Here is a 22,035-nt window from a genome sequence, read left to right on the forward strand (position 1 = left end):
CACTGATTCCAACCATTAGCTGGAGCTTTTCAGTCAAATCCAAGTACACCAAGTATCCTCCATTTGTGATTGCGCAAAGCAAACGCCTGCCCCATCTGGGAATTGTCCATCAGTTGTCCATACTGTATAATGACCAAAACGCAAAGCTCAGGGCCCCGAAGCCTCCTCTTCTGAACTTGACCCCGCCGACTTGGCAGCTGACAGAGCCTCCATCGTGCTGAACATGTGCAGACAGTTATCTGCACCTCCGCAGAGCAGCAGCTGCATCAATTAATTTCAGAGGAGGTGATAAAAGAAGTTACTTTTCAGAAGGTGATTATGGTGCGCTTATTACATGCATGCATTTATAACCTGTTTGTAGCATTATGTGCACTATTGTCACTCTAATCCAGTAAAGCATGGTATTTCAAATTTCTCTCTTTTGTAGCTTAACTCAAGAAAACCTACTGGTAAACAATAGGCATACATAGAAGAGCAGAACAAGCAAGAGGGAAAGAAAAAAGCACTGGAACTTGTAGACATGTTTACTATGTACATATACAGTGTATTTCACCAGTCTTGTGCTGAAATTTAAACATTCTGAGAGGATCATTGAGTATTTAACCCTAAAAAGGCTGGGGTGGGGGGGGGGGGTTAAATCAACCCCCCTCAACATTTTTCGCGACTACTCCACCACGCGAAATTTTTTTGACCGCGTCATTTGCTGACTTTTTACTTTCAAGTCTCGCACATCTTTTGACACCATTTTCGCTAAAATAGCACATACCGTTACGACGCTGCATGACGTTTTATACATGCCTGTCAGACTGAAAATGGCTCAAAAACATGATTTTGTGTATAAAGTCTATGCAAATGGAGTTTTCTCTTCTTATTCATAAAGATCTGATTATTTTCACTTTCATAGGCTGAAACTAATTTAATTTTAGCATAATTATGCTTGAATAGGTTCTGTCATAAATTTTGCGGAAAAAAGAAAACGAAACAAAAGGTCGAAAAAACAAAGAAATACATAAGGAAATTCATAAAACAATAAAATACATAAGAAATTAATTTTGATACCAAATTTTCTTTTTCAAGTACATTGTCGAGAATGCTACAAAGAATGTTTTCACCCAAAATTAGGATTCTTGGAGCTTTAATTTCTGATTTAGAGCAAAATGTATGATTTTATGCATATATTAGCATAATTAATTATTATGACAAAAAGTTCCATTTCTTTTTGTATAGTTTGGTAGATTATACCACAGGTAATGCATGTGCCAAATTTCATGGCGATTGCGCAATCGGCGGCTGAGATCTCAAGGGGGTTGAATCAACCCCTCCCCGGCCACAGAACACCCAAAAAAGCCCGGCCTGTTTAGGGTTAATGATGTAGTTTTCAGTAGGAGAATGCAATGGGCGACTTACTTCCGGTATTGACCAATCAACTGCAAGAATCTTCTCGTCTAAGCCAGTCATATTGAAGAGGGGTGCCTTCGGGCTGCGGTGGTATAATAACAATGCATGAAATATAGCAGACTGGACACTTGAATGCTAAATATGCCCTTCCACAAAAACAACTCGACTACAAAACAACACAAATTTAAAGGGTCCTCATGATTAAGGAGTATACATATATATATATAGTGCAAAGCAAATGCAATTGGCAATTTTTCTTTTTTTTTTAACTTTAAATATCACACTATCCAGCATGAACCTGCTTTAAAACCATCATCTAGAAAGGGCCACTCAAATTGGGCCTACCCCAAAGCAACTTTGCCTCACTATGTTGAAGGTCGCCCAAGTAGTTTTGAAGACATGCTAATGGGGGACATTAAACTTGAAGTTACTTATGAGCATGTCATTTCCAATTCATAAATAGTTGGGATCTCCACACATTTTCATCTCATCTCTGGTGGGCCTTGTGTACAAACATTTATGTACAACATGAGCTACAGTACAAATATGTCCTTATGAAAAATTAGCACAGGAAATTTAAAAAAAAAAAATTACATGTGCATGTCTTTATGAAAGACATGGACACACAAATGTACACACACAAAAAATATCTGTAGTGTCTTTCTGTTGTTGTTTTTTTTTTTCAAAATAATGTTTGACTAAATTATTGTTAAAAGAAAAAAATGTTTCTTTCAAATCATAGTGTGTATCAGTCACAAACTATTCCTTCCTAAAGTATGTTCTATAAAAACTTTCAAAATGAAAATACAAGCAATCACAATTAATGTACCTTCGGATGTCCCAAAGCTTGAGAGCCTTGTCATATGACCCTGATAAGAGTTGATTACTGTTGCTAGGAGACCACTGAACTGACGACACCCAACCATGGTGGTGAGAGAGGGATGATTTCACAACAGAGCCCTCTGCGGACAAATGGTAAGGACATACATGTATTTTCACTTTGTTTGTTTGATCATTTGTTCTTTCAGTCATTCATTCACTCATTCATTCAGTCATATGCTGTAAAACGACAAACAAATTGGAGCTGAATGTCTTCTTTTTTTTTTTTGCACCATGAAACTTTCACAAACTGCAACAGATATTCAATGCAATGTGTAGACAAAACCTTTCACATGCATTTTGCATTTGCTATTCTTGGCCTCGCGCAAAATTCATGAAAGCTTCATGCACATGAAAATTTCTGCTTTAACAGTATGTACAAACTGGTTGCAAGGAGTCAGTGCCAAACTGTTCATTCATCAGAAATTGATGAGACAGTGTTCCTATACAAACTGTATCTATGTCATATACTCTCTTTTTTTAATTGCTTGAATCTGGACTTACATTACCTGCACAACCAGCCGTTAACACTAGCACAGGCTGAGAGAGCATTTTTTGACTGACTTGCAGAGTGCTCTCATTTTATTTGTGTTCCGAATGTTAAAGGTCCTGTTTACCTCTGGGAGCAGTGATTTAAAATATGTTCAAGATATCACATTTGATGCATATGTGTAGGTCTGTTGTATCACAAAATATCCTACCATATAAAATTTTCACAAGAAAGCCTAAAAAATTAAAGGAGATATCAGTATTTTTCTCAATAACTGTAGAAGGTATAGTCTGAAAACATTTTTATCATAACTATTGTTCATAATTTGTGTATTCAACAGTACTTAACATCGATTATACGGATACAAATTTTTACAGTGATTGTTTCTATCTCTAACTCACATTTTTAGAACTAAAGCACTAATACTGGCACCTGGGTTATTGTTTCATCTGCAAAAATGCCTGTAAGTAGTATCTCTATTTTGGGTGCAAAAAAAAAAGGGCGAAAGAATGCCGCACCTTTTGACCTCGGGTCCCAAAGCCTGATGTGTCTGTCTACACTGCCACTGGCCAGGAGACCGCTCAGGGCGGAGTACGAGATGCTCAGGAAAGCCTTGGTGCCGGTCTGGAGAGAGAACAATCGGGAATCAAACATTGCATTTCGTTCAATGACCTTTTTCATGACTTCTCAAATTGGAAAAATCTTATGCATCAGTTCTATCTTCTATGTGATCAGTGACACATCACAATACAATGTACTTGAATCAAAAGAAGTTGCATGGGTCATTTTCCAAGTACTGTAAACCGGGAAAGATGTGTGTCAGGGTCAGTAAATGTTCCTTTTACATCTATGGCATTTTTTAAAGGATTAATCTCTCTTTGCAACAGTTTTGTACACATATCTTTCAATGGTCTTGTGTGGTAACGCTTAATTTTCTCCAAAGAGGCACATGATTTTAAAGTGTGAATGAAAACCTTTTAAAAATTCAAATCACTATCAGGTGTAGCATTTACACTTGACCGTTATCATTTACACTGCACATGGCTCGAAAGTGCCTTAGCAGGTACACGTATGCACAGTATTGTGATAACAACCTCTTCACAGCATTGCCTTTCTTCTTCTTCTTTTTTTGCACACATAGAAGAGGGAGTCGGTATGCTTTAATACACCCTTTAACCTTTGCTCTAGCTCTATTTCTGTAGGGTAACTTTCCTTGGCAATGTAATTTTGATCATGTATATCAGTTATGGTAATAGATATGAACATAATATGAGTATGCTCAATTTTTGAGAACAGGGTGTAAATCAAAGCTGAGGATCTCTTCTTTAAACTATATTATCTCATTGGGTGAATATTGATGGCTTTGAGATGCAAGGTCTTCATAGGATTCTGTATGATGTTGTTCACAAACTAGAACAATATACGGGCTCTGCGATATAGCGTGTTAAATAACCAAATCAATAATGACAGCTGCACAGTTCAACACCCGGTCTCATATAACAATCACTCTATGAAATCAACGTATGCCATAAACTTGGTGTATTTTTTTTTAATTGTGCACACACCAATATGCAGTTTAAGTGTAACACACCAGCTGTTATAGATTCATGACAAAGAGACTTTGACATATTGATAGGAAAGACCAAATAAGCCATGCAACAATTAACCTTTACTGTGCCTTACTTGCTGGTTATCACTTGCACTAATTCCTGTCCGCTTGTGATATTTTTGCATGTTGGTAAATTCACAGCCCAACCGTCATTCGCAAAATTCATGAAAAAGTAAATCCTCACGAAAATGACAGCTTTTACAGTAGCAGCGAATATTGGCAGCAGTGTGAACAGGCCTTTACATTGCCAGCACATCATCAAAATCCCCATAATCATTAGTGTTTCACCACAGTCTCCTTGTTAAACTGAGACACTTTTAGGCCTGATTGCAAGGACAAGTTGAGAAAGGGAGCCACCGAAAGCCAATAAGAACGAAGGGAAAGTGGCTGGACACATAGGCTCGAATTCACGAAAGTGGTACAATCTTTGTCCATAGATTATTAAAACCATGGGCAAAGACTGTAGTTTTGTATGGGGCGCAAAGGGTCACATGGCCTATTTCGTTGGAAAATTAGTCATTTCGTCGATTAAATGACCATTTCGTCTAACATTTCGTTATGAAATGTTTGCATTTCATAGACGAAATGATAATTTCATTATGGAAATGGTCATTTCGTCAACGAAATGACTGATTTGTTACGAAATAGGCCATGCGACACTTGGCGCCCCATACAAAACTACGGTCTTTGTCCATGGTTTAAACTATGGGTTTATAAAGGGTTGGCACAGCTTATTTCTAACCACTATGAACAGTTCTATCCTCCCTCTATCAATCCCTGTTCACATCACACCCACCAGGGTTGCTGTGGTGGTGCCCTGCTGAACGTCCCACAGCTGTATCGTGTGATCCCATGATGCACTGCACACCTCATGGCTGCCGGTCCACACAACTGAAGATACAGCCTCCTTATGCCCATCCAGTGTAGCTATTGGTGTCTAAAATAGAGCACATATAGTAATGTATACAAGCGTGTACATATTCATAAATTCAGACAAACATGCATGTATGCATTTACAGTAGTAATCAGTAGTTGGAAAACTTTTACAGCATTAATCTGATGATGACATAACCACTAAATATCACTAATCATTCATGAAACTAATTTAGGGGATCATGAACTGTGATGATTAGGGGTTTGTGGGTTAAAAAAGAACAGTTGTTTATTCAATCAATATATTTCACTCAGTTTACAATTCCACTCTGCCTTAACAAGCTATCAAATTCCCTGTTTTACAGACAGAGCAACTTTAAACATACTAGAACTCCTTCTTAGGCATGTCTACATCTTTTCTTTCTTTTTTTCATTTCTTTTGGAAATGAAAACAGATGTATGTTGGAACAATAACACCTGTACCTCATCAATCATTAATCAATGGAGAAAATAAAATCAATGAGCAAACAATATACCACCTATATCATTGCCAGGATCAAACATTTACACAACAGAATTCCTTCCTTTGTATGGTGGCAAACGTGATGTTATAGAAGAAACAAAAAAAAAAATCAATGCGAATAACATCAGCTAAATCAAACTAGGAAAGATGATCAACATTTAGAAACGAAAAGAAAAGTGTTTAAGAGAAATATACTGTCATTTACTCAAGAGGTAGCAGCTTGCATTAGGCAGAGCAAATCATGCTATCATGCACATAAAAAGTTTGGCAGCTTGCATTATGCATTTAAAAACCAGAGTGTTTTGTCAAGAAAACAGATAGAAATTAACCCGTTGAAGACTAGTCCTGAGAATACTCTGGCGGGTCTCTATGGGAAATGCATGTAATAGCAAAATCAGTCCGTCCCCAACAGGTTAAAGGCACATGGTCCCGGACATTTAGTCAACTGCGTACGAGGGCGCACGGCGCAAGTTTCCTATAGAGACCTACGCTATTGACTCCTCTTTAGCGCTTACGCTGTGGCTCACTTCCCCAAGTCCGAAAAAGTCCGATCCACTGTAGTCAGTGGTCCGATCACAGTTCGGCTCATGATTCGGCTGAGTGGGGATGACAGCTTTAGCAAACTTCTTTTGTGATGTCATAATAAGAAGCACATATGCACGCACCCTGGCATTACTACAGACTGCGTGATGCGCAGAGAAGACAACGAGGGCAACGTTACTTAATAGCAACACCTACGTGCTTTACTCTTGATGACAGCTCAACTTTGGCAATCTTCATATCAATGCTAACGGTGATCAGCAGTATCATCAACAGCGCCCTCTACACTACCGGGACTATGTGCCTTTAAGATATGTAACTGACCCTGATGATTGGTGCTGAGCCATCTCTCCTTGCCCTCTTCTTCTGTTGCTCCTGGATTTCTGGAGGTTCCTCTTCACCTGAACTTGGTACTGAGAATTTTCAATGTTTGAAAAATAAAGTGACAAGATTTGGAGCATAATATGATTTCCTTGTCTTGAATGATACAGTAAATACAAGAATTATGTGGATTTTGATTTCCCCCCATCCCCCTTCTTCTCCATGCTAAAAGTCAGGGGGTGCCATATTCACATACAATAGATTTTATGGTGATAAACAAGAACAGGTTTAAAAAGGATACTATAAAACATGATATATTCGCGGCATGAAAATGTTGCGAATTGGAGCTGACGGCCATTCCCGCAGCATGAAATTTTCATGAATTGCCACTGGCATCCAATGCATATTGTGTAGGCAAGAACTTTCGTGTGCATTTTAATTTTGCGAATGTTGGCGCTCATAAAATTCGCGAATTTAAATTGCATGCGAACATTCCTCGTTTTACAGTAACTGATTCATTCTAGAATTAACTTAATGTTTTAATGAATCAACAATTTACAAGAAATTAGTACTAACTGCAAAGCCATTACCAAGTGAACCCACAATTGTACTGTCAAAACAAGAAACAAAAATCTAGAGTAAAGATATCCATGTTTTCATTTCTCTTTAAATATGAAACACAACATTCATCTCAATGAAACTATCTCTTTCGAGAAAATTCTAAATCATTAAACTGCTGATTTTTTTTTTTATTGAAAAATGACATCAAAACTGAATAGATAATCACTAAGCCACAAACTCACCAGCTGACCACAGCTTCAACATCTTGTCAAAAGATCCACTGCATATCTGTACGTATGAGTCAATGATAAACACAAGATTGCTTAACAGTTGCTTTCTCCCTATACATGTATATCTTTTCAGAAGAAGTAAAATTGGGCTGTGAATTACAGATAATAGTCACAAGTGTGTTTAATCATCAGCAAACAATAAGCTGAAAAATGTCTTTGCACAAACAGTTAAATACAGCTTGCTACCATGCTTTCATCTGCATGATAAAAGAGCATCTTTACATCAAACCAGAGTCAATGTCCTTTCCTGGACAAAGAGCAAGTATTACAAAATTACACAAAGTACAGAGTCATCATAACATTTATTAATAGCATTAACATGATCAGAATTGAATGATAACTAAATGTTTTTCATCAAACTGTAATCCACCATGATGAGCCCCAACAAGCAATATCTTGTCATTCAGGATCATGCAATGCCATCATTAGGTGATTCGAGTATCCTCTCGGATCACCTTCTGTATCTGTACGGATTCTTTGTTCTTCTTCTTTCTTCCTTTCTGGACAAAAGTTGTGTTTCGATTAGCTCAGAAAGTACTCTTCCTATCAATGCCAAAATTATACCATATATGTATCGTGTCCCAAAGACGACAGATCAAGTAAAATCATTGTGATCAGTCGACCGTGACGTCACTATGACGTCATTATATGAAAACATATTCTCAATCATATTTCATTAATGGAAAGGAATTTTTCAATGAAATTTACGTCACATATAATTCAAGTTATGCGCATTCTACTAATTTTCTCAGAATTCATATTTTCTCTTAAAACGTGCGCGTACGCGCGCGTTGAAATATTTGTATGCTCAAATCGAGCTCAAATTTTTATTGCACACGTTTCAGACCATTTGGAGCATTTTTTGAAAAATTGAAAAAATTGGACGGACGCGTACGCGCGCGCACATATACGCACGTACAGCTCATATGTAATAGAAATTTCCCGTTTTCTCACTCTTATCGGATGCCTGAAATGTCAAGGAATATTTCTACCAAGTTTCAAGTCAATCCGACTCAATATGATGTCATACGGGCCCGTCAAAGTTGAAATTCCACGCGCGCGTCAATGGCGATATACAGTGCAACAATGCCAAAAAACCGCCAATTTTAACCCCGATTTTACTCGTCAGGATGGACGGTGACCCCCCATTTTCTTTACATATTCTAAAAGCTGATGAGTTGTACATGTTATTTCATGGGTTGGCGAAGCTGGAAAAATGATTAAAAGATATCAAATTTCTTAATAAAGTAAAAAAAGTAAATTTTCAAAATGACGTCATCAAATTTCAAGTTCACTCGAGCGTATCTCACTTATCCTTTGCCAATTTACACCCAGATTTCATTATGTTGTAGCTTATTAAATGATCTTTCATTAATATAATTACAACATTTTGATTGGATGACGGCATCACCTCGTAAAAATGGATTGAAAGTAATATTGTCAAATTTGACCAGTTTACGTGTTATCTCTATGGGAGAGCAGTTTTTCTGGCAGTGAAAATTGACATGACTCTTTTTTTCGAGCACTAGCTCACTTATGCTTCGGTGAATTTCTCCCAGATTTTAGTATGTTGTAGCTGAGACTTTGGGCTATCGTAACTGTGCCCTCCATTTTTTCATACGATGTCGGCATCACGTCGAAAAACTTGGTTGAAAATGGCACGAGGCTTCGATGCAGCGTCATTTTGCTTAATACACGGGGCCTATGGAGAATGAAATAGGTCATTGCGTAGCGCATCCGACTCGTAATCCTAAGGTCCCTGGTTCGAGGCTCACCCCTGCCAATATTTTTTTTTTAATTTTTTAAACACTTTTTTTCTTCTTTTTCTTTAGCTAATCTTAATCTCCCTTTCCTTACTTTATCTTTTTCTGATTTTTTTATGCTTCTTCAAATTTCTATAAAACAACATAATTTTTTCTTTATTTTTCTTTCTTTCTACTACTTTCTGTGCAATAGATGAACAACAACAATGGCTATCAATCCCATATTTTGCACATGTTTAGTACATGTCACGTACATTATTTCATAAAATAACAACTGCTTGATCGGACACCATCTTGGGTATGTAAATTAGGGTCAAAGGTCATAAATGTTTCATCCTGTATCTTGGTGAATACATGTCCTATCTTTCCCATATTTTGCACACGCAAAGACAATGTTACAAGAATCATTTCATAAAATAATCACTTTTTGCTTAGACGCCATCTTGGGTGTGCAAAGTGAGGTCAAAGGTCAAATATACTTCATTCTGTATTTCCGTTAGTGTATACGGAATTCGGTACCAAAGATGGCAGGTCTCACTCCCTTTTCTAAATGAGAATCCAAACATCACACGGCCAATGTCCCGTCAACACAGATGAAACCTGTATGGTCATGAATATTTGGATCAGGACTCATATCATTGATTTTCGAAGAGATCGGATCACCTAATTTGTCAGTGTTGACAAATTCCGGTTCTAGTTTGATATATGCTATTGTTTTCAGATCAGATGAAGTCACATTTTAGTATTTAATCGAGGATATAATCTCCCTCTTTGAACACATGCTGACTGCGATTCCGCTTCCCTGAGGAATGAAGTATGTGGAAACATGGATGTGCATTCACAGTTCCAATTCCCTTGATTATAACCCTCACAAAACTAGACAGAAGAATGGTATAACATTGAAGCTGATAATAACTTAAGTCATTTCTGTGAATGACATGGCTGAATCTTGCAGATCTCTATGACTGGCACAACTGAACCAGTCCTTATTTGTTACCGAATGAGAGCTACTTACAATGTAGGTTAGTCTGTAACCATTTAGCAACTGGAGATTCCGTACATACTATGGCCTATTGTTCCCTAGAAGGTACAGCAATAATACTCCCATTTCGACAACTTTCTGAATAATGCAAAATAGCTCACATGTTTATTTCTTTCTATTACAGTGTATAAGTTATGTTAATTTGAAAGCCTATTAAGACTTTACCAAGAGACTTGTGTGTCACAGAAGTAATTCTGACATACTTTTGTTGACCTTTGACCTCTTTCCAAATACATATTATATATTCAAATGGAAACAATAACAATGGTAAAGCACAAAACTCTAAAAATGCTGACGGGCAGTTTCGGACATTTCAGGGAGTGGAGTAATAAGATGAGTGGTTTGGGGCGGTTCAGTTACTTATGGGTTAAAACTCACCCTGGTTCCTGACTGGTCCACTGCCACTGAATCAACACTCTTTGCATGTCCTCGACACGTGTGCAATGGCCTGGCTTGCTTCTCATCCTCCTTCCACTCCCAAATGATCAGGGTCTGGTCATGTGATCCACTTACAAGCAAACTCTCAGAGCCACCTACAATGCACAATGAGCAAAATATAATCACAGGATGTGATTATATGTACTTGATACCATTAAAGGTACCGTTTATCATCGGGAGCAGCGATTTAAAAATGTTCGAGTTATCACATTTGATGCACATTTGTAGGTCAGTTGTATCACTAAAATCCTACCATGAAATGTTGGAATAAAGCCTAAAATATGAAAGATATGTCATTATTTTTCTTAATTAACCACAACTGTACCCAGTTTATTCCAGACACAATTTTATTTTCACTACTGTTCACATTTTGTACATTTAACTATACTTAACATTGATTAAACTGAGTAACATTTTCAGTGGTCATTTCTCTCCCCAAGTCACATTTTAGAACTACATGTATTTTGAAGCACTAAAACTAGGGTTTTCCATTTCATCTGCAATTAGTAAATAATACCTTTAATGATACTGTTCAAAATTTGCTGTGTATCTGAAAGTTTACACTCCTCTGATCCACTTCATTCCTTGCCAGTGGATTAGTAGTCACGGCGACAATTCCTTGTAAACTTTTGATTCACAACATCCATAGAAACAAGGTATTTATAAAACTTCAGGAAGAAGGCCCATCTCCATATGACACCACACAGAGGCTTGAAATATCTGAACATCATCAGTACACTGATGGGGAACAAACAAGTGGCACAAGGAAGACTGATGTCGACCCTTCAAAATGAGGATTGTATAAACTGTACACTGACACGAGAGCAGTTACTACAGCAGCCGGTGGGGTATGATTAATCAGTGATGGCAAGCATTATAACCCATGCCCTACAGGAACCTGGTGGTCTGTGTATTAAGTCTATGGTGCTTTCAGAATTTAGTATGGAACTGGTTCATTATTCATGCATCCATTCGATGACTGCAAACATGTTAATACTGTAAAACATGATATTTTCACAGCATGAAATTTTCTCGAATTGAAGCCGACAGCCTTTTTTGCGAGTGGCCTCTAACATTCAGTGCATATACAGTGCTGTAGTGTAGACAAGACCTTTCACATGCCTTTTAATTTCGCGAATCCTAGCTCTCACAAAATTTGCAAAATTAAAATGCATGCTAACATTCCTTATTTTACAGTAAATGATGCCGCAGATCATTTTTCGTTTCTGCAATTCACCTGTTGTGATCCATTTGACACATTTCACAGGATCTGTATGATACTGTAGTGTCGCAACATTCTCTCCATTCTTTCCCCACAGTCGAACGCCGTTGTCATAGCAACCCGTAAGGATTCTAGGGAGATAAACAGTGAACACTCACCATAATACAAATACTAAGCTTTTATCATCTTCATCTTCTTTTTTCTGGAGTTCTAAGCAAAATTCATACAAAATGGATGAGTCACTTCATTTTGGAAAACTTCGGTCACAAGTGCTGTACAGATTTTCATATTACCATCATTATCTAATGCTGGTTTATTGTTATGATGTGTATGTACAATGCTCAGAAACAACTTTGATGGTAACGCATAAAGTTATCAAATGTCCATTTGTAATTATCAAAAATATGGATAGACTACATAACAGAATAACTGTTGTTATTTCAAACATTACAATATGATACACTTTTTTTTTACATGTGCACCTGTATGTCGACCATAGATGTGTATACTAAAATGTATTGGCATGTGATATGCAATGTAACTCAGGACTAAATATGTGACCCGCTACAACAAAAGGATCCTAAAGTCGTTGACGGCTGAGCCGAGAAAATCGAGTTTGAAGTCACATCATCAAAATTGGTCAAAACAATTGGATTTCTGTTTTTGGCATAATTTTGTAATCTAATGTTTTATCTATCATCTGCTGAAATTTCGAAGCTTAACCCTAAAAAGATTGGGGGGGGGGCCTAAAAGGCTCCCCCCTCTACATTTCGCGTGATTACTCTGCAACACGCAATGCTCTCGCTGCGATGCTCTAGGACTTTTTTCTTTCAAGTTTCCCGCACATTTTGACACAAAATTGGTGACGCCCGGGGGTACGGTTCTGAAGTTACATAACTTTTTGTACATGCATGTGACACCGAAAATGGCTCAAAAATGTGATTTTGTGTACAAAGTCAATGCAAATTGAGTTTTTTCACATGGTTCATATAAATATGCTTATCTTTACTCTCAATGGCTAAAATTAATTTGTTTTTAGGAGTATCATGCTTGAAAAAGTGTCTGCCACAAATTTTGTTAAAAAAACAACAAAAACAAACGGTCGAAAAAACAAAGAAATACATAAGAAATTCATAAAACAATAAAATAAATAAGAAATTAATTTTGATACCAAATTTTTTTTCAAGTACATTTGCTAAGAATGCCACAAAGAATAATTAGACCAAAAATGAGCACTTTTGGAATTTTATTTACTGATTTAGATCAAAGAGTCTGATTTCTCGCATAAATTAGCATAATTAATCAAAATAAAAGAAAAGAAATCTTGTAGATTACATCGCACACTACCATTGTGCAAATTTTCGCGGCGATGCTCAAGGGATCGTATAGTTTTGGTTGAGACCTAATTTCAGGTTTCTAAAATTTTTTGGTGAGATAATGAGAAACCTCATATGAAATATGAAAGAGCATGTGATTCCATGAGGAATTCAATATTTATTTGATGAAAATTGGTTTTGAAATGGCTGAGAAATCCAAAACAGAGCAATTCTAATAAAGTGTGGGACCCACACTTTATTACGATCGCTTTGTTTTACTTTGTTTTTGGATCTTTCAGTCATTCCAAACCTGAATTTCATCACATAAACTTTGAATTCCTCTTAAAATGGTATGCTCTGTACTATTTCATAAGTGTTTTCTTGGTTTCTTGCAAAAACCTAAAAGCCCCATTCTCATCTCCACCAATACTGTACTATCCCTTTAAGGGGGGGGGGGGCCTTTAGGCCCCCCCAGTCTTTCGAGCTACCAAAATAGCCCAGTCTTTTTAGGGTTAATGATCAAAGGAAAGGCAAGAAATCAGCGTTTTTCTGGACTATGATTTTCTGACTTTCAACGTAACAGAAACGTGTCCGAAGATTTGTATTTTTAGCGCCGCAGCTAGACTCCGCCCCTAGCAACGAGGGAGTGAAGTGATCTTATTGGTCAGTGCGTGGCATCCTGAAACTGATTGGTCATGCGTAGACCGCTGGCGCTAAGCTTGAATGAACATCGCGGAGGTCGCTAGGAGCATGCCTTCTATTGTCCAGCGGTGAAAACTGTCTCGCCTCCCTTTGATCATGACTGCGTCAGAAGGAAAACTTTGAAGGCGATTTTCTCCAAACTCTAATTTCCTCAACCACTTGACATGCGCTAATAAAATCATCAATATCTCCGCAACCGAGTATTTTTATAAGCTGTGCTATATATGAAATTAAAGTAGAAGAGTAAGGGAATAATGTCATGCCATTTTTAGAAAATTGTCCTTCCCCAACTTTCGGATCCTTTTGTTGTAGCGGGTCACATACATGTATATCTTTAACACTTTTGTATACCGGTAGTGCAATCAAATCATCCGGCTGGTTGAATGGTCTCTCTGTTACATTGTTCAACCTTCCGAAGTGTCGTTATTGTATAAACAATTTGAAAACCCACAACAGGTGAAATTGACCACTGACCTTCAACTGTATTCAATTAAGAATAGTGTGATTAAAACTTAATAGGTCTATACATCTGGACAAGGTTCAAATTCATATGTATGCCAGAAACTCCGATGAATTCATTGCACGTTCTCCACACAGATGCTAATAAGCAGTGAAATGCCAACATGCAGATCTCCTCCCCTCCCCCCCCCCCCCCCCCCATCCATTTAGGTTGGAATTTTGAATACGAATACCAGGATACTTAACTACACGTACCTACGTGTATGTAATTTTCCTAGCTACACACATAGGAAGGCATGACCATAAGCTAAGTATGTAATCCCAATCCCAACCATACATGCAGATGTGTACAATTTTTCTTTTTTCCCTGAGCTGTTAGAACCTGGAACCTCCTGTAATGTTGGGTCACACATGCTCCAAGCAAAGGGGCATGTGTTTTTACTTGCACCATGCACAGTCACTTTAACCCATTGAGGACGAGTCCCGAGTATACTCAGGCAGGGGTCTATGGGAAATGCGTGTTGTAGCTAAATCAGTCCGTCCTCAACGGGTTAATTGTACATTAGTGACATTTAAAATCATCCTGCTCACCATGTCACCTCTCACTGACGCAAAACACTTCTGTCATCCCGGGATAGTTCCAAGGAGCTGCTGAAAGGTGTTAATGCTTCAAAGTTCAAGGTTCAAGACATGGGCCTTGTGACTTATAAGAGGATGTAGACTGCACAATTTATACTAACCTGTCATTCCATCCATGAATAGCACTAACCCAATCGTCATGCAGAATGCTCCCCACTGGTTCAGGGGCAGCCTGCTTCACAACATACTCCACCTCAACGACTGTTTCGGTAGAGATGCCGCTAGCCTCGAGGTGACTGGCCAGGGGCAGTCGAAGGAACTCTCCATCGATGAGGAAGTCAAAATCCACATTCTGAATGTCTGCCTCTGCCTTATCTGTCCATCAGTGAAACAAAAAGGACAATGCAATGACCTAAAGTTTGTAGCATGTATCTGTTTTCAGAGCGCTTCAGAATACTGTAAAATGAGGAATGTTTGTGTGCAATTTAATTTCGCGAGAGCCAAGATTTGTAAAATTAAAATGAACATGAAAGTTCTTGTCTACACCATACACATAGAATGTTAGAGGCAACTCGTGAAAATTTTATGCTGCGAAAAACAGCCATCGACTCCAATTCGCAAAAATTTCATGCCGCGAAAATATCGTGTTTTACAGTAAATCATAAAACATCATGGAGATCTATATCACACAATGGCATATGACAGAAGCAAATGATTAGAGCATGAGAATATGCAATTTTATATCATCATCTTCAACAGATAATGAAATTGGTCCATACAATTGTACTTCAACACCTACCTGTGTCGGTTCACTGTACATCACCTAATGCACAAATTCGCATGTAATTAATACACACTCATACATTTTGTAGATGAAACCTGGGGATATTTATCTGGTAGCACTAGGATTAGACAGTTTACATATTCAAAAATGGAAAATATCGTTATATTGGGATATCTATCTGTTAGTACTAGGATTAGACAGTTGAACAAAAGTATCATTTAAATTGCATAAATCTATGAAAAAAAAGCAATAAAAAAAGTTTAAAACCCCAAATAACATTCAACATTTTTTAATATTATTATAGGAAAATGAATTTTACCTTCATTTAGGAGCTTGTTGATGAGAGAACTGAGTTCTGGGACACCCACATTCGCCGGCACAGAAAATGGGGTATCAGAAACACGGTATCTGCAGCAGGATCAAGAATGTTACAGGCAAGAATAAGATTACAGAATCATTAGACACTGCAATAATGACCACGTTTAATCAGTGAAGGACTGCTCTACCTGAGATGAAAGTTCTTTGCCATTACAATCTTATCAACTGATCTGCACTTATAATGCAATGCATATTTGTTATGACCTGTGTGGACTTGAAAATGTCAGTCTTCCATTGAAACTGAATTGCAATTTATAAAAGAAACTAAATTTAGAAATGTTGTTTATGTGTTGTAAGGGTGTAGAATTCTTTTTTTCTGTCTTTCTTTGGTTCCCAGAGGTAATAATTAGGTTAAAGGTTCTACAGCAAGAAAATTTGTGTAAGGCCAAGTAAAAAAAGAAACCAGTTTCTCGTCCTCGCGCGCATCGATTTTGGCCGCCGCATCGATTTTTTTACTATTTACTATTTACTATTTTCAAAATGGCGCTGAAAATACCAAGAAATTCATAATTCTCGTCCCAGCCCGCTCCCCGCCCGCATCGATTTTCACTTGCCGCATCGACTTTTTTGATATTTACCGTTTTTTCGGCCGCCGAAAAAAAAATCGACAATTCACCTACCAATCGTGATGTGGATCATTTATAATTATGCCTTGCGTCCTCTACTTGGCTGTAGTACAGCTGTAGCTTCTGTAGTGCGTATGTATTATAAAATGGGTTCAAGAATGTAGCCAATTGGAAGCGCTGAAATGAGTCACGTGTGCGTGCATTAATTTTTACTATCATGCACGGCCTTGCAAAAAAGCGTAAAGTCACTGACGTCACAATGTTTACACTAGCAGTGCGCACTTAATCAGTTGTTACAAGTGCGTCGCGCGCTACCATACGCGCTGTCAATCCTGTAAACAACTTCTCGTTCGGGCTGCCAGCCGGCCTTTCTTGTGCACAACAATCATGTGGCGTACGTATACGCTTATACGTACAGTACTTACATGTGCGGGATTTCCGAGTGCGACGTGCGTAAATGTTTGGGACAAACATCCTCGGACGTCTTGACCCACAAAGGTACGTGAAAAACGCTGACAAATGCTGTTAGTTTTCGAATTTTCGACCCATTTTATAAAACAAATGATGCACAGGATTATTTCGTGGCGTTAGTGGAGGCGTAGCTCACTCTCGGGTATTTACAATGTAGTGCAACATGCACTCGGCTTCGCCTCGTGCATGTTTCACAATTGTAAATACCCTCGAGTGCACTATACGCCTACACTAACGCACTCTATCCTGTGCATCATTTGTATATTAACACATGCATTTCACACTGCGAGCTCGCGATCGGCAAGAAGGAATGACCCACAAAGCAGTCGAACTGTAGTTGGATGGGCGCAGGCGGGCCTGGGCTAGCTGTGATGTACAGCGCACTCGGTAAGTCGTGAACGCGATAGCGGCAACATTTTTTTTTTGCGATCAATCGCTGATATTCCACGCATAGTTCGCGTATTGTTCGTATTTTTCCCTGTTTCTCATATTTCAAGCGGATGAATTGTACTGTACAAATGCTTGTGAGGATTGTATTGTGTTTGTATACTTTTTCATGTCATTGTGACTATGTGCATGTGTGGGCAGTGTCGGAAGGAACGGTGCCGGTGCAGTGGCCCCTTGGTAGCCGTGCCACACCGTATTGGCAAAGTGCGCGTGTCTGTAGCTGTCCAGGGTCGGTCACCAGTACCATCCCCTGGGGCCCGTTGCATAAAACTCCAACCGGATTTTTTTCCGGTTGAAATCACAAAATTCCGGTTGGAAGCTCCCAACCAGAGTTTTTATGCAACGGATTTTACATTCTTAGGTTAGCAACCTTAAAAAATTCAGGTTGGGCAAATCCCAACCTGAATTTTTTAAGGTTGCTAAAAAAGTTTGATGCAACGGGACCCAGGTCTGTCAGCTGTCTGCACGCACGCATGAACACATTCAAATGTGTAGAAGCCTGTACACTCTGCTCTGTAACGTTGCATCGCCGACGGCGATTTATTGTTCTATTTTGAAGAGAAAATGAATGCGCTTTTTCAGCAAATGTAGAATTATCAAATGGGTGTATCTACAAAATAAATAACTTTTCCACGGATTCTGGTTTGTCTCGTATTTCTGCGGGATACTTTTCTTTACGATGTAAATCCACGGACACGGCCGTGAGTCGTATCATCCGCAGTGTGGTATACAATCATTCATCATCCAAATGATGAGTGATTATCAAATGTCTTTTTAGAACATGAAGAAGCATCTTTGAATGTTTAATGCTATAATGCCATATCAGTATCATTTTGACATCCATCTGCAATTGTACAACAGTTTCCAGTTGAATGTGCTACAATACTGTGAAGAAATGTAGATACATACCAGCTGTGTGGACACAAAAAGTCACAAACACCAATGATGAATAAAGCAGTGTTTTGAATATCATGGAATTTATTTCAGTCGTACATTCTTTGTTGAAAGACATGTTTTATACCTGTTTCATTTAATAGCACAATACATCAGAATTGCAAGTACACTGGTATCAGAAATGCCTTTACAACACTAAATACCAGTATTAAGATGGTCATTTTCCCTTGACATCTGTAGTGGAAAGAAAAAGCAAATGTATTTCTGCATGCATGAAGTTTCATTTCAAGTATGGTACATACTAGTAATCTATTTGTTTGACAATGCACAGAGTGCAGGCAAGACATACACTTGGGACCTGGTCTCTCATTACACAGCTACCAGAGTGATATTTCATTTCATAAATTGGATATAGAAAATAGTAAAGCCCTCTCTCGTTACCTTTCTCAGAATTACCGGACGAGAAACACATATTACTTTCATTTTGACAATCCTCGAAAAAATAGTAAGATATCAAATAGTAAGGACCTCCCTCATCGCCTTGCTCAAAAAACCCGGACGAGAAACTACTATCTTTTTTTACTTGGCCTAAACTAAGACAAGGTGATCCCACATCGTGAACTACCATGCACTGAGCAGCAGGCAAGCTTCTCTTGCTATTTGTGTTCCTAACAGTTGCTGAAAAGCAGTTGCTGAACAGGCTTTGATGAGAAGTACCTAACCCCGGGACGCTCCGTATACACAGTTACACACTGTGGGAGCGTCCTGAGTCAATAGAGTGCTATATCGGTAAGCTTGAAAAACATACACAGTCTGTCACAGATTTTCGCACCTCCGTAAGTTTCGAATATCACGAGGAAAAAACGTACTTTTATAGTATATACATAAGATTCTTATCTAATTAATACCCTTCGTTCACCTTGTTCTTGTTCACACTGGTCCAATGATCTTGAAAAAACGTTTTTTTCACGGCCATATACGGGTCCGTAGTCCTAGCTCCCCATCCCATTCACCATTTTCGAAATCAGTATGCAGTACACTGCGCACGTAAATATTCATGTGCTGGCGGAGTCGCAATGCGTTTAGCCTTCTGACAAGGCCTGCGCGCGCGCACCCACCCAGAAAGCAACGCAATATACAGCGAGAGGGTTTGCCAACAGTATGATAAGGCCTTGCCACAAAGCTACACGACTTGACGGCCAGCGCATGCGCACAAATCTCAAATCCATTGACTGTATAAGATGTAGTTCTCCCGAGTTCCTCTCGACCGAGTCGCATTTAACTCATCAAACCGAGCAGAAAGGGACTATTGCCAGAACCAAAAGTTGAACGCAGTCAGTCTTCAACATTACATCTTCACCTGTAAGTCTTCATATTGCAGAATTTTTGCGATTTCATATTGATTTTTAGGCGCTATACTTCGCCTGTCATGATCATGTCTGCTACAATGCGCAGCCCCAACACTGCGTGTTGGGGCTGGTCGCAGTTAAGAAGTACCATACATTGTATGTTGTCCATAGAAGTAGAAATATAAAGTAATAGGCGGTACTATGTATAAGTGACAATGCAACATGTGATAAGGTCATTGCTGCCCACCTCACACAGCGATTTTGACACATCAAACACAGTGCGATATCACGTACCTCTGCAGTGCTCCCTAACGTTACTGCAGAACCAGAATTATCAAGTTACATTTACGATGTTGCATCACAGAAAATTGCCACGAATGATCATGGCGCAAAATTTGAGGACGTCTGCTATGAGTATAAATTACAAATATTTTGTAGAACACAGTCTAGCTGGAATACACACAAAAAAAAAATGTTGGAAATCTAACGAACGATAGTTGTGAAAATGTCTTTTGTTGTTGTTGTTGTTGTTGTTGTTGTTGTTGTTTATTTCAACTCTTGTATAGTGTCACTTTAGTTTAGTCTACAGAGGAGAGCCGTAAAAGCAAAAAACAAAACAAAAAATCCTTCAAACAGACCGATTTTTCTGTCTACAATGTAGGTCGGTGAGCATGTGATAAGGTTAACTGCGACCAGCAGCCCCATACCATACGCATACCCTATGCGTATGGGGCTGCTGGTCGCAGTTACACTAGTGATAACTGATATTGATAAGGTGTGTGATTTAGACAGAAAGATCCGTCTGTCAAGAGGGAGTCTTTTATTTATTAATTAGGATTAAATTTATTATATTTTTTTTACATTATCGCTCTCCTCTGGAGGAGGAGGGATCCGTCAAGCTAGACGCAGTCTCCGCGGAACTTTTCCCCGACGACCAGATACAGACCGATCTTTCGGTCAAGGTGTGATTGGATTTGGAGACGCAAAACGATTTATAGCAGTGCAGTGAAAACAGCACATGTTGCTCCGCGTGGGACCACGCTGAAGTCTGAAGAGCGCATTCTTCTTGACAGAAATTATCAAAGCATATCCAGAAAGAATTAATGGTGAGATGATCATTTTTATAATAAAATTCCTAAGATCTACGATCTTAACTAGAAAGTGTAATGCACCATAACTTACAGTTCTTGTTTCGTGAAGAATCGAGTTTGTTGATACGCTCCCACGTTGTCTTCACTGTGCGACGCCATTTTTTTCTATGTTGTTGTTGTTTTGTTTTATTGTTCAGTGAATCGTAGTGGCGTTTTCCGTTTTCATCTCCGAGCGAGCGAGAATATTTACGTCATCCACGGTCATCCGTCAGTTTTCATTCGTTCTGCTGAACGATTTTAAAGGGCTCATATAGTTTTGGTTGAGACCTAACTTCAAGTTTTTAACATTTTTGGGTGAGATAATGAGAAACCTCTTATGAAATATGAAAGAGCATGTAATTCCAAGAGGAATTCAACGTTTATTTGATGAAAATTGGTTATGAAATGGCTGAGATACCAAAAACAGAGCTATAATAATAAAATGTGGGACCCACATTTTATTACAATCGATTTGTTTTACTTTGTTTTTGGATGTCTCAGCCATTCCAAAACCAATTTTCATCAAATAAACTTTGAATTCCTCTTAGAATGGCATGCTCTGTACTATTTCATAAGTGGTTTCTTGGTATCTCTGAAAAAGTTAAAAGCCAAATCCTCAGCTCTACCAATACTGTATCATCCCTTTAAATTCAAAAGTAAGTTTTTTTGTTTGTTTGTTTGTTTGTTGTTGTTGTTGTAGTTGGTTTTTGTTTTTGTTTTTTGGTCACGCGTATTTGAAAGCAGTGCTGTATTCGCTTTACGAATAAAATAACTAAGGATTCTCACTTCACAGTTAAGGTATAGGAGTTCATTTTAGTATTGATCTTTCAGTCCTTCTATTGCCTGATTTTTTTCTCTCATTTATACACATTAGGATAGCAACCGAGCTAACATTTTGGACGTTTTCTGATCGTTCTTGAAACGTTCCAAGTTCGTTATTTGGACGTTTTCAGAACGTCTTTTTGTGAAAGGTTTTTTGTCGTATTTAAAAAGTTTAAAATGGACGTTATA

The 22,035-nt window shown here is 38.3% G+C and overlaps 1 protein-coding gene across 1 annotated transcript; it reads right to left on the reverse strand.

The window, feature by feature from the left end:
- Window positions 1-27: 27 nt before the first annotated feature.
- LOC139725496 (ribosome biogenesis protein wdr12-like) lies at window positions 28-21,144 on the reverse strand. The gene is made up of 12 exons (XM_071636583.1): window positions 21,077-21,144; window positions 16,109-16,197; window positions 15,167-15,380; window positions 11,965-12,080; window positions 10,668-10,822; window positions 7,437-7,482; window positions 6,637-6,725; window positions 5,173-5,313; window positions 3,286-3,391; window positions 2,228-2,360; window positions 1,408-1,480; window positions 28-261 (listed from the first exon to the last, which is right to left on the reverse strand). Exons 1-12 carry the CDS (start codon window positions 21,142-21,144, stop codon window positions 148-150), a joined length of 1,344 nt encoding a protein of 447 aa, XP_071492684.1. The 3' UTR covers window positions 28-147.
- Window positions 21,145-22,035: the final 891 nt, after the last annotated feature.

The sequence above is a fragment of the Diadema antillarum genome, unplaced genomic scaffold (genome assembly GCF_040938485.1).
Source record: "Diadema antillarum isolate AM-2024a unplaced genomic scaffold, OU_Dant_1.0 seq00000047_RagTag, whole genome shotgun sequence".
In the NCBI taxonomy this organism is placed as follows: Eukaryota; Metazoa; Echinodermata; class Echinoidea; order Diadematoida; family Diadematidae; genus Diadema; species Diadema antillarum.

Coding starts and splice junctions, on each gene's coding strand:
- LOC139725496 (XM_071636583.1), bottom strand. CDS start 21,144: ATGGCGTCGCACAGTGAAGACAACGTGGGAGCGTATCAACAAACTCGA. Junction 10,823..11,964: donor TGTCAAATGGATCACAACAG/GTGAATTGCAGA, acceptor TGTGCATTGTAG/GTGGCTCTGAGAGTTTGCTT. Junction 7,483..10,667: donor TGGACCAGTCAGGAACCAGG/GTGAGTTTTAAC, acceptor TCATACGTACAG/ATATGCAGTGGATCTTTTGA.